The sequence below is a fragment of the Anopheles cruzii genome, chromosome 3 (assembly GCF_943734635.1).
Source record: "Anopheles cruzii chromosome 3, idAnoCruzAS_RS32_06, whole genome shotgun sequence".
Classification (NCBI taxonomy): domain Eukaryota; kingdom Metazoa; phylum Arthropoda; class Insecta; order Diptera; family Culicidae; genus Anopheles; species Anopheles cruzii.
The window spans coordinates 965,319-976,958 of record NC_069145.1 but is presented as its reverse complement, the minus strand read 5'-3'; the positions used below and the strand labels follow the sequence as shown (position 1 = coordinate 976,958).

At 49.8% G+C, this 11,640-nt stretch overlaps 3 protein-coding genes across 3 annotated transcripts; 2 read left to right on the top strand and 1 right to left on the bottom strand.

The window, feature by feature from the left end:
* Positions 1-553: 553 nt before the first annotated feature.
* On the top strand, positions 554-5,671 carry LOC128274172 (ras-related protein Rab-8A). The gene is made up of 5 exons (XM_053012281.1): positions 554-1,345; positions 3,930-3,990; positions 4,055-4,259; positions 4,334-4,474; positions 4,542-5,671. The coding sequence occupies exons 1-5, from the start codon at positions 1,222-1,224 to the stop codon at positions 4,635-4,637; spliced, it is 627 nt and encodes a 208-aa protein (XP_052868241.1). The 5' UTR covers positions 554-1,221; the 3' UTR covers positions 4,638-5,671.
* Positions 5,672-5,893: 222 nt separating this feature from the next.
* LOC128274502 (trichoplein keratin filament-binding protein) lies at positions 5,894-7,431 on the bottom strand. The gene is made up of 2 exons (XM_053012725.1): positions 7,152-7,431; positions 5,894-7,089 (listed from the first exon to the last, which is right to left on the bottom strand). Exons 1-2 carry the CDS (start codon positions 7,429-7,431, stop codon positions 5,894-5,896), a joined length of 1,476 nt encoding a protein of 491 aa, XP_052868685.1.
* Positions 7,432-8,869: 1,438 nt separating this feature from the next.
* On the top strand, positions 8,870-10,670 carry LOC128275703 (peptidoglycan-recognition protein LB). Its single transcript, XM_053014292.1, has 3 exons — positions 8,870-9,397; positions 9,938-10,261; positions 10,329-10,670. Exons 1-3 carry the CDS (start codon positions 9,319-9,321, stop codon positions 10,535-10,537), a joined length of 612 nt encoding a protein of 203 aa, XP_052870252.1. The 5' UTR covers positions 8,870-9,318; the 3' UTR covers positions 10,538-10,670.
* Positions 10,671-11,640: the final 970 nt, after the last annotated feature.

Sequence of the window (11,640 nt, the reverse complement as noted above, 5' to 3'; positions counted from 1 at the left end):
TTCACGATCCAGCAATTTAGTGCTCTGCTCCTCTCCGTGGTGCGTGTGTGGTCCGAGGTTCTTACTTGGCCGAAATCGAAAGCCCGTTTGACAGGAAACTTCGCTCTGGCGAGTGTAGCGCTGAATTCACCACCCACGGAATGGAGAGCTGCAGGGGCTCACCGCACTATGGAGAATTTCTATAAGATAGGAGGACATAACATTCCGAAGTATCTAACACGTTTGATCATTTCTATCATTTAGTTCAGGACGTCGAATGGCCAAAGTTTTGCGTCAACATGCAAGTATGTTGCAACGAATCGATAAGTTTTAGGTGCTTTTTTGAATCTCTCTCCATTCGATTGAAAATAGTCCGAAAGTACGAAACCCTACGGAACGTACGCAGCCAACACACTGGCGTCCAGGCGTTTGACAGCTGTCACGTGTAGCTCGAAACTCACCACGGTGCGATGACGTTACAACCACTACGAATCCGATCGCAGAAAACACACACACACACGCAGGCGAAAAGAAACACACATTTTGCTGCCGTAATTCATCAGTCTAGCGGATATCTGAACGTCAAAACCACAGCCCCATGTCCGACGACGAGACGACGATTCAGACTAAAAAGGCTCAAAGCGCCCACGGAACATTGTCCTTCACCGCCTTCGCTGTTGTCCTGTGTGTTGTGAGGCGAAAGTTTTCGGTTCGGTTCGTTTATTGATTGATCCAAAACGGTGGCCGCAAACCACAGTGATTCAGCCGATAGACAGAGAGAGAGAGAGTGCGGTTTCTGGCCCAGACGACTTCGTGGAAGTCCCGTTTTGCGTTTGTCCGTCTTATTTTTTGCGTTACGTTGTCTCTCGTCACAGCATTAGAACTTTATAGGGTGCCGTTTGATAAAACGTTCCACATTCGCTGTTACTTCGGTCGATCGAAAGCAATCGGCCAGCAGTCATTGGAAAATTTCGTGCCCCCCCGTCACCGCTCACCGCGCTACCTTGCAAATTTTCGTGCAATCAAGCCGAAGGAACACACCTCACGCCGCCGCGGGGCCATCTAGAGCGTACTCGAGAATTGGTTCTGCTGAAGGGCGTGAAAGTGTTGTTTCTCCAGTGAGGCCCGTCTTTCCTTGTTTGCCGTATCCGCGCCCCGTTTCATTGTGACCACAAGGCGGCGGGACCACACACAAAGAGCAACAGTGTCAACGAACTGTGCCCCGGTGTCCACCCAGGCGAAATGGCGAAAACGTACGACTATTTGTTCAAACTTTTACTCATCGGAGACTCCGGCGTCGGCAAGACCTGCATACTGTTTCGCTTCTCGGAGGATGCCTTCAATACCACCTTCATCAGCACGATCGGTGAGTAACGGGGCCCAAGGCCACCCCGAGCGAGCGAGCCTTCCGACATTCGAAAACGCTACCCCCGAAAGCCCCGTCAGAGCGCCCCTCCTAGCCAGCGGTCCTATGACTAATACACGCCAAACGGCGATGATCGTCATCGATGACGGTGTGCCACCTGTCGACACCTGGTGCCACACAAGTTGGCCACCGTGCGGCCGGTAGGCTGGTGGCCCCCTTTTTATATCGATTTAGCAAAGATCAATCGTTTCCAGCAGTTCCATCGGATCGGACTCGAAACACCGTGACTACTCGGAGGAATTTCCGATGATAGCCGTTTCCGCCTGGGCCGTGGCCGTGTATCGCGATAAGAGCGTTTTGAAGTTGGCCTTATTTGTTTTAAACCAACCAACCAAATCGCGTGCCCAATCGGCTTTGTTGTGCTTCGTAAATGGACCCGAATGATAAGCTCCGAGTCTCGGTGGTTCAACGGAATGACCCTATGCTGGAAATTCTGAAGTGCGCTCTGATAAACGGATCGTCCCCGCAATCGCCGAATTCTAAGAACACAGTGTACAGTCACCGCTCCAGAGGAACCGAAGAGCGGCTCAGAGTATCGATGCGACGCTCCTCGGAAGCATGTTTTCTTACGCCGCATCCCCGGAACCGTCTAAACGGCGTCTATACCGTTTAGGAAATCGGATTCCTCTTGTGGACTTGTCCGTACACGGGATGCTAACCGTGCCGTCCGTGTGCTTCTGGTTTTTATGGAATGTTCCGGTGACTCTATTTCTGGATCAGACACTTATAAGCATCGTTCTTTATCATCGTCGATCGTTACTCACTCGTTCGATTGGGGAAGCTAACACATCGTTCAATAAGTCCCGAGACTAACTATGAAAACAACATTTTATCGGTAAAATTCTTTATTATTCATCAACATACTCTTCTTAAAGTGTTATACAACCATTCCACACTTCTCTATTTTTTCAATTCCATGTTTGTAGCACGATTTGTTTTTTGTCTCAAAATGAGCCTCAGTAGCAGCAATCACCTCCTCATTCGAGCCATATCTTTTTCCCTGGAGCATCTTTTTGAGATCCGTAAAGAGCCAGTAGTCGCTGGGGGGCAGATCCGGCGAGTACGGAGGATGAGGAGCAGTTGGAAGCCTAATTCGTTGAATTTGGTCATCGTTTTGATTGAATTGTGCCATGGTGGCTTTTGTTCCAATGTGCGCAAACGCGGCACCCATGTGGAAAACCCCTTTTTCATAGCCAATTTTTGGTGCAAAATAGTAAATGCACTGCCAGTTGATTGTTTACCATCTCAGCTATCTCGTGCACTTTCATTTTGCGGTCTTCCATCACGATTTTCAATACTTGCTTGATGTTTTCGGGAGTTACTGCCTCATTTGGCCGACCCGAACGTTCTGCATCATTTGTATCAGCACGACCGCATAGAAGTCAGCATACCTCCGAAAAATGGTTGGTTTCGACGGAGTAGAGTCCGGATAACGTTTTTCAAGCCATTGCTGAGCTTAAACAGTGTTTTTTCCCCATTGGAAAACAATGTTTTATCAACACACGAAACTTGTTTTGGTCCATTTTTTCAGGATTGCAAAAGTAGCGTCACTTTAACCACTATAGCTTTCTTGGTTATGCTTCGAATTACATCAAATTTTGACACACCTCATCTGAAGGTTGGTACTTCCGAACCCTGGTATACGAATGGCATTATTAGCGCCAATTCTATGGTAGTCTCGGGACTTATTGAACGATGTGTTAAGCGTGTATCGTAGCAAGCCACGCTCTGCCACAAAGAGTGCTCTGCTTCGAATCTTGGTCGAGTGATCGCCTACTGCGTGCCTGGAACGCTTCCTACGAGCGATTGAATTTCGACCAGTTTTCATTGTGCCAATGCGGCCAATCCGACCAAGAAATATGACCATTTGTTTGTGCTACATTCTAATGGTCTCTTACTTACGGTTTTAACGCGAAATATAAGGCCACCCCCCCGGTGGGGGGGGGAACTCGCGAATGGGGAGCGTCGATGGCGGCAAGCCGAATGACAATAGGATAAAAATATCTTTGCACATTCTAACTACGCCGCATCATGCCGCTCTCAGCATCATTGCTGCTTGCCGGGATTAGCGCGCCATTTGTCGCGGCCCCGGCCCGTTGGGATGTCTTCCTCGCTTCTGAGGAATGATATTGGCTCTGGGGAGCAAAAGTTGGCACCAAATTGCAAGCGGAACGGACCGCACATGACACTGCCCCGATCGCCAGTGCTTTCTGGTTAATTGAGTTACCGTATGCGCGATCGTCGACCTGCGGAACTGGAGTTCTTCCAACCATCTTCCAACACAATTAGAGGTATCGCGTGTAAAAATGTCGACCTTGCTCGATCAGACACACAGTTCAAAAGGTTATGGAAATGAAATCGACGCTCGAGGATACGCGCAGCCCCCATCAGCAGTTGCCGCCGTTCCAGTTGGCGAAGCGCAAATAAGCATCGATTCGATCGATTGAACGATCTATAAGGAGTGAAATAAACCACTTTGTTCGATACACCGCAACTGATTAGGCTCGTTTTTGTTTTGTTTCAGGAATTGACTTCAAAATTAGAACGATCGATCTCGATGGGAAAAAGATCAAGCTACAAATTTGGTAAGTAGATATGCTGCGAGTCCATCGCAACAAATGCTTAAAGTATATTTTCCTTTCCGTGCAGGGATACGGCCGGCCAGGAACGGTTCCGCACGATCACGACCGCGTACTATCGGGGCGCGATGGGCATCATGCTAGTGTACGACATCACACAGGAGAAATCGTTCGAGAACATTAAAAACTGGATACGAAACATTGAGGAAAACGCATCGGCCGACGTGGAAAAGATGTTGCTCGGCAATAAGTGTGAGCTGAACGAGAAAAGACAGGTACAGACAGAAAAGGGGGATGATCTTTGATCCGGTTGTTAATGTCTTTTTTGTTGTTTTCCCCCCCAACACAGGTAACGCGCGTCCGGGGCGAACAGCTGGCGGTAGAGTACGGTATCAAATTCATGGAAACCTCGGCTAAGGCAAGCATCAACGTGGACGATGCGTTCTTCACTCTGGCGCGTGATATTAAATGTAAAATGGAAAAACGGATGGTATGTTGTTGTGACGGAACTCGCCTTCCGCTCTTGGGGTCTCAACCATTGTTTTCCCCCGTTGCAGGAAGCAAACAATCCTCCGAAGGGTGGACACCAGCTAAAACCACAGGTGGAACCACGGAAGGCTCCCAGTTGGTTATCGAAATGCAATCTGTTTTGACCTTGTAGTAGTCTTATGGATAATTATTACTTTTTTATATAACACACTAAATAATAATAATAATTATTATTAAAACAATGTATGTAAACGGATAATGTCGAGACGAAAACAACCAACACAACAAGCAAATGATGCAAGATCCCCACAATACGCCGCCACAGCGCAGCAGCATAAAAGCATTCACATTCGTCGTTGTCGTTGCATCGTCATTCAAAACAGAAACTCAATTAAAATGGCGCAAAACGGATTGGACGACACCACTGGGCGCCCCGGTGATCGTTTCCAAATCTCATAAAACTGTTTCAACTACCAACCTACCAACTTCTGCGATGCATATTCCTTCTTTGGAACCATCTTTTGGACGACGATGACGCAGAGGTCGAGGTCGTAAATTACTATCGCGTTGTGATAGAACACTGTGCAGAAGGTTTGTGATGTGCGAATTCGATTTGTCCCTTTACGATTACAGAGTGTGTTACGAAATTACCTTCCCCCTTTTTGCGTCGGGCCGTGCTAAATATATCGGAACGCGTGTGAGAGTTAATAGAGCTTTGCTTTCGTATATAACCACCCGCGGGAGGAGAGGCGTTGAATCCAGCCAGCGTTAGCAGCTGGCAAAGGAACTGGCGCTCAATTCATCAAAACCCGCGCGCGGAGAAGATAGGCTCCCGCTACACCATTCCATCATCGAGAACAATGACGGCGCATTGAACGGCGCTCCCCGAGACCAGGCACGACCAAGTCGTGTGGCTAAAATGTAACAATTCCGTTCGCTTCCGTTTAATTTGCGACGGTTTTGTTCGGAAACTCCTCACGTCCGAACCGCGGCAGCGGCCGCAGTACGAGACAGATTCTCTGTAGCCGTTATCGACATAACATCCTTTCATACCAAACCACAACCACACACACACACACGGAACCGAAACTCTTGTAGGACTTTTTTTCTTGAAATGGTGAAAATAAACGACATAAGGGGAACATAAACTTGTGGGCAGGAACTGGAAGAGAGGAAATTCAATAAAACGAAACGTAAAAACAAGAAGAACGCGTCCTTTTTACTGCAAAAAGTTACTCATAAAAGGCATTTTTTCTTCTAAAACGTGTACAAAATATTCTCCCATCCCACGCACGCACTATAATATCTGAAAATTGGTTTAAAAAACTGCCTATTCCTAGTTTTGTAAATATCGAGTTCTCCATCGAATGGCAGTAGTGGACGGACATTGTTGTCACTGGTGGTCGCTTCTCTTGATTCGCTAACACCATGCTACCTTCTTTCGCCCAAACCTGGGAACGACCAGTGCCTCCGCCGGTGTCGCGTCGCGTGTCTTACTTCCGACGGTCGACGGCACACCGAAGCCCGGATCGTCAAACGGAAAGATGCTGCTGAAGGTACTGCTTCGTTGCGAGCTTTGCGTCGAGGGCCGTCTAATAACCTCCCGATCGCTGCGATCCCTAAGCTGAGCCGGGCCTACGGTTTCACACTCATCGCGCGATTTCTCCGACATCAGCGCCTTCAGCCGTTGGTTCGCATTTTCGATCGCCTTGATGTGCTGCTCGCGCACCTCGATCAGTTCGCGCTGTCGCGTAGTGCACTCGATCAGTTTCGCCTCGAACTCCATCAGGCGGTCCTCGAGCAGACAGCGGAGCTGCTGCTCCCGGATCACGGCCTCACTGTTCCACTTGTCTTCCCACTTGGCCAGATTGTGCTTCGCTTCCGACTCGTACATGCTTTCGATCGCCGTCTGCTGTTCCACCTCCAGATCGAGCTGAAGCTGGAACTTGCGGCTCAAATACTTAAGTCCATCCGCGCTGTCGGTGGCCGCCGGGCTGTCCAGGCTGAGGCGCTGCAACAGCGCCAGATCGTGCCGCAGATCGGTGCGCACCGCTTCGGAGCGCTCGCGCAGCAGCATCTTGATGCGCCTCAAGTTATGCATCGCCATTACACGATCGCGACGCCGATCGTTATACACGCGCAGCGCGTCCAGTTCCTTGGCCGTCTCTTCCTTTTTCGTCTTCAAACGCACCTCGTACAGCCCGAGCTCGTTCGTTTCGTGTTCGCGCGTTTTCAGCTCGGCCATGTGCACCTCCTGCAGCCGGCGCAGTTCCGCAATCTCCTGCTCCCGCATGCGGTCCCTCTCCAGCAAGCGTTCCTCCCGGTGGCGTACCTCTTCGTGGAGCCGCAAATCACGCTCCTGCTGCTGGCGGCGATCTTGCTCATCCTGCAGCTGCAGCTCGACCTGCCGATCGATCCAGTTCAGTTTGGCCATCGCCTGGTGCGGTGACCGCGAATCCATGATGACGCCATCGCGATCGACCCCGTGGCGCCACTTGCTGTACAGGTTGGCCTCGAGATCGATGCGCTTCTTCGCTTCCTCGGCGCTCTGTATCCTCGCCCGGACACCTTCCAGAATTTCGGTCGACAGTGCTTTCGGCTTCGGACGTGCTATCTCTGTGTGAAAGAAAATGCCGTGAGATGGGACATAACAAAAAAAAAAGATCACAGTGCTCTACCGTCCGCTTCCTTTTTAAGCTGTTCGCTTTCCCGGGCCAGCAGTTCTTTCAGCCGTTCCCTTCGGGCTTCAAGGGCTCCCGCTTTGCGCTTATCGTCCTCCCGCTTCCGGAGCGCTTCTTCCGCCTCGCGGTAGTACTGTGGGGTGGTCCAGGACTCGAACCGGCTCGTGATGCGGCCCCACTGGTCATAGTACCGTTCGACGGCCGCCGACTTTTGGTACTTAATTTGCTCCGCTTCACGGCGCTTAACCAGAGCGGCCTGTAACTTTGCGCTGCGCATTCTCAGGGTGCGGCGTCGATTGTGGCATTCGAATCACTTCCGCTGGCCGGTCGCGATCCGCGCAAAATAGGCCTGGGGGAAAAGGAAAACAAGTGGAGGATACAGAAAAACGGGTTGACCGTGCGGTCACTCCTTGCATGCATGCCCCAAAAGGGGATTTTCGCGGAAGATAGCGAAACAGCGGGTAAACAAGTGCTGTGAGGCCTACTGAGACGATAAAGCCAATAAAATGACCGTGGCTAGCTAAACATCTTGACTTCGCACGCACTGGCAGCCTGCTATGATTGAAACAGAGGAAAGTGACAGCACGACTAGGAAGGCTTTGCTTTGATGTAATTTAATGCTTGAGTACACCTAATATTGTTTGTATTCCTAATCAGTTTGTAGTACTGAGTGAGTTTCATAAATATGCTACTGTGGCCAAAAAATAACGAGAACACAAGTAGACAAGTAGAAGAAGAAGGAATTCCCGACATTTTTCCCGGGCACAGTAATGTAATACGTCGTACCTTGCCCAAACAATGAGAAGTCCTTCAGTCATGATTCAGCACAATTTATCGTACGATGTTTGAAACTGGTACTCGGTAGTTGAACAAAAACGATGGCGCCTTCATCTCCCATATGATTTGTAAACATTCAAACAGATCTGATTCTTCAAAGAAATTACCCAACACACTTTACCAATTGATAAGAATGTGATTTCCAATGATTCATTACAGCCACGGTAGCTGTGTACATTTAATTTCTTGATTACGCGTACGCGAAAACAAATATCATTAAACCCCTGAGCCGATAACGAAGCGATAGATGAGACCAAAAAAGCGTCAACCATCAATGAGTGAGTGTTAAAATTGGTACACAAATGAGAATATGATTTCCGTCTTATCAATCCTTCCCTGAGCCCTTCACATACAAAATGTCATGCTGCGTTAGCAAATCGTAGTTCACATTGACCCACGTCTGCCTCTTGGTGAATGAATGAAAGAGCTCTCCTCAATCGCGTCGAGACACCTGGTCCAGTGGGATCTGTCTTTCGTTGCCATCCGATCCGATCGCTGGAACGCGGCACCGTTCCCACGATCGAGAGACGGTGAATCCCCACGAAATCACGCCCCGGGAAATCGGTCGTTCGTTCGCAATCGTTGGGTCGCGAGAACAGGTTGGTCAATGGCTGTGTTTTGAAGCCTTACTTTCGAACCCTGTTTATGGTATTTCGCTTCAAACGTTCTTCCGAAAAACAAAATTCCAGTACAGTCACTACCCCAAAACATATTACAATACAATACAACATACTAAGGACGCTTCATCCTCCGTTGATCCTCCCGTTAAAACCTCGATCGATCCCTTTCGCTTATCACCACTAAAGGGTCGCCGAGGGAACTTCATTCGCGCTCGCACTATCGCTTGACACTCTCGCAATATCAGTCGCGATGGGGTGGTTTTCACAGACGCACGCGGTGCAATGCCGCTCCTAGTCACGCTGCTGGCCCTATTTAAATGCCGGTGACACCGGCTGCTACCAACGCAGTATCGTTTCAACCAGCGAGCGGGTCGCAAAATCGGTGTTCGAATTAGCTTATCAACCGGCGGCTCGGAGCCCGAAGAAACAGTGAAACAGGGCAACCAAATAAACACTAACCGGCCGAGTGCAAACAACCGAAAAAATACCCGTCCGGCAGACAGGCAGACAAAACGCCGCCAGACAGACTTGCAGACAGTGATTTGTTTGATTACCGGCGTGGAGTGGTGGTGTCCGCGAGATTAGTTTGAAAGCTCATTGCGAGTCGTGTACTGCGGTCACGGGCAATCTGCAAATCTGTTATGGAACAGTGTCGCCGTGTTTAACGAAACAATCGATCGCGACAGTGCTGTAAAACACACCGAAACATGATAAAGAGATTCTGTTTGTACATGAGTGCGTTCGTTGGCGTGCTGCTGTACGTCGTGGTGGACAGCAAAGCATGTGGTAAGCAGCGTTCGAATTGTGAACGAGTTTTACGCGATGACTCCTCACAAAAATCCCCTTCGCGAGAGCCGTGGGAGACCGACCGACCGACCGTGCAAAACCATTCATCTAAAGGGTTTATAATTTGTGTTAGCAAAATTTACAGTACGGCGGGTTCCACCACGGACACGGACTGTATCGTTTCCGGGGCGCATCTTATCACGCCCTTGACCTGCATATGGCGAAAGAATGTTCAATGTTCGAGCGAACGTCACTAGGAAATCAATTTGCTCAAGTGCTCGGGCACGTACAGGCCTAATTAAGTGCGCCCAACATTAGGTGACGGTGGCGCAGCTGATCAAACAGATAAATGTTTCGAAGCTCACTGGAAATGGGCAGCCACAGACAGATAAGCCGACCGTGCGGCGGGAGTTGTCGTAGTGTGTTTTTTTATACTTGAATAACAAGACACAGTATTCGTCGCGTGATCGCGATCGCACTACAATCTTGCCAAGGGGCTAGTAGCTAATGATCCTCGGCTTCGCTCGCTGTTCCCAACAGACCCACCGCCGTACGTCAGTCGCAGCTTCTGGGACGCAAAACCCCCCAAACTGATCGAACGATTTGCCGGCCCCATCCCGTACGTTATCATCCACCACTCGTACCAACCGGCCGCGTGTCACAGTAAGTTGGAGTGCATCAAAGCGATGCAATCGATGCAACGGTTCCACCAGGACGAGCGCAATTGGAACGACATCGGTTACAGCTTCGCGGTCGGTGGCGATGGACGGATATACCAGGGGCGAGGATTCAACGTCGTCGGTGCTCATGCGCCCCGCTACAACGCCAACAGTGTCGGAATTTGTCTAATCGGTGATTGGACCGGTAAGTGCCTCGGGTTGGGTTGAGACGCAGTCGGATCACTCCAGCGAGTCTGTTTTACCATTCGCAGCGGAATTGCCACCCAAAACAATGCTCGCCGCTACGGAAACCGTCATCGAGTACGGCGTCCGACAGGGCATCATCGCCCAGAACTACACGTTGCTCGGCCACCGACAGGTTCGGGCCACCGAATGTCCCGGTGATAGGCTGTTCGAAGAGATCAAAACGTGGCCACACTTTTCTCCGATGACCGACGTCGGCGATAAAAATAATGTATGACCCGATCGCAGAGCACACGGGTGAAGACTGTTGTCGACCGGCGTTCCTAGAATATCCTGCGCAAAGTATTAGTGTGTTGATGAGATGAGATGTATTGATAAATATGTGTGAATGTTTCTTCGAAATACAGAACGAGGACAAGCTTAAGAAAGTGAATTTTATGGTCATTTTATATTGTTTAGAATGCTACCCTTTATGGTGTTTGTCTTCAGCTGATCAGCACAAACAGCTGATAAGCAACAGCTCAAGTTCGTGCGTGCCAGGCAAAGCGCGATCGGTAAACAAAGAAAGAAAACTACGATTGCCTAACGTACGTCCAATGTTGTTACGCGTGTTTACCTTGTCGCGGTCCCATTAGTGAGGGGGGCACCGTGGGATCGAGAGAAAGGAAACACGTCTCTCATTTTCACGAAATAACCTACGCATTCTAGAAAACATGCACAGCCAGCGGGAGAGCCAGAGAGGATCGCATCGAGTGGGATTATAAATTTAGCTTCGCCGCTCTTGTGCGCCGCACGAGTGAGAGGATCGTGCGAAAGGAAAATCATGGTGGGAAAATTGGGAAAAACCACCTTATGTGCGAGAATGCGAACCATTACGAACCGGTGGTCGAGCAGGTCTCTCGGAAAATTCGCCACTTTCGCTCGCTTTCGGATGGTATTCTGCCGCCGCGCGGATCGTGTGCGTCCGATCAGTCGTCGAAGATCGCTCCCGCTCTGCGGCGGTTCGTCGTAAATTATCCCGGGGCCTCCATTTTTCAGTGGCCAAAGTAGTAGAAAAGCAGATTCAATAGAGTATAGCACCAGAGAGGTACCAGATCCCGAGATCCGATCGAGGATCGGGGGCTCAATGTCGGGTTTTGCATAACTTCGACACAGGACGACAGGGCTCCGTCCGTCGCGTGACGCAGGAGGCGCTCCGGTGTGTGTGTGTGCGGTGATCGGGAGTGTGCAAAACTCCATTCACGACTGCATTCTCCGTTTTTTCTTCATGTGTTTGCCAAATTCCGTGTCGTAACGAAGCGCGAAGGCAAGAAAGAAAGAAAAGCCGTCCCGCATTCATCAACACTTTCGCAAGAATTTCACGACGTCCCGCGAAATGAT

Excerpts from the sequence above, each read along its gene's own strand:
- LOC128274172 (XM_053012281.1), top strand. The coding sequence starts at position 1,222 with ATGGCGAAAACGTACGACTATTTGTTCAAACTTTTACTCATCGGAGAC. Across the intron at positions 1,346-3,929 it reads CACCTTCATCAGCACGATCG|GAATTGACTTCAAAATTAGA; the intron begins GTGAGTAACGGG and ends GTTTTGTTTCAG. Across the intron at positions 4,260-4,333 it reads AGCTGAACGAGAAAAGACAG|GTAACGCGCGTCCGGGGCGA; the intron begins GTACAGACAGAA and ends CCCCCAACACAG.
- LOC128274502 (XM_053012725.1), bottom strand. The coding sequence starts at position 7,431 with ATGCGCAGCGCAAAGTTACAGGCCGCTCTGGTTAAGCGCCGTGAAGCG. Across the intron at positions 7,090-7,151 it reads GCTTAAAAAGGAAGCGGACG|AGATAGCACGTCCGAAGCCG; the intron begins GTAGAGCACTGT and ends TCTTTCACACAG.
- LOC128275703 (XM_053014292.1), top strand. The coding sequence starts at position 9,319 with ATGATAAAGAGATTCTGTTTGTACATGAGTGCGTTCGTTGGCGTGCTG. Across the intron at positions 9,398-9,937 it reads GGTGGACAGCAAAGCATGTG|ACCCACCGCCGTACGTCAGT; the intron begins GTAAGCAGCGTT and ends TGTTCCCAACAG. Across the intron at positions 10,262-10,328 it reads TCTAATCGGTGATTGGACCG|CGGAATTGCCACCCAAAACA; the intron begins GTAAGTGCCTCG and ends TACCATTCGCAG.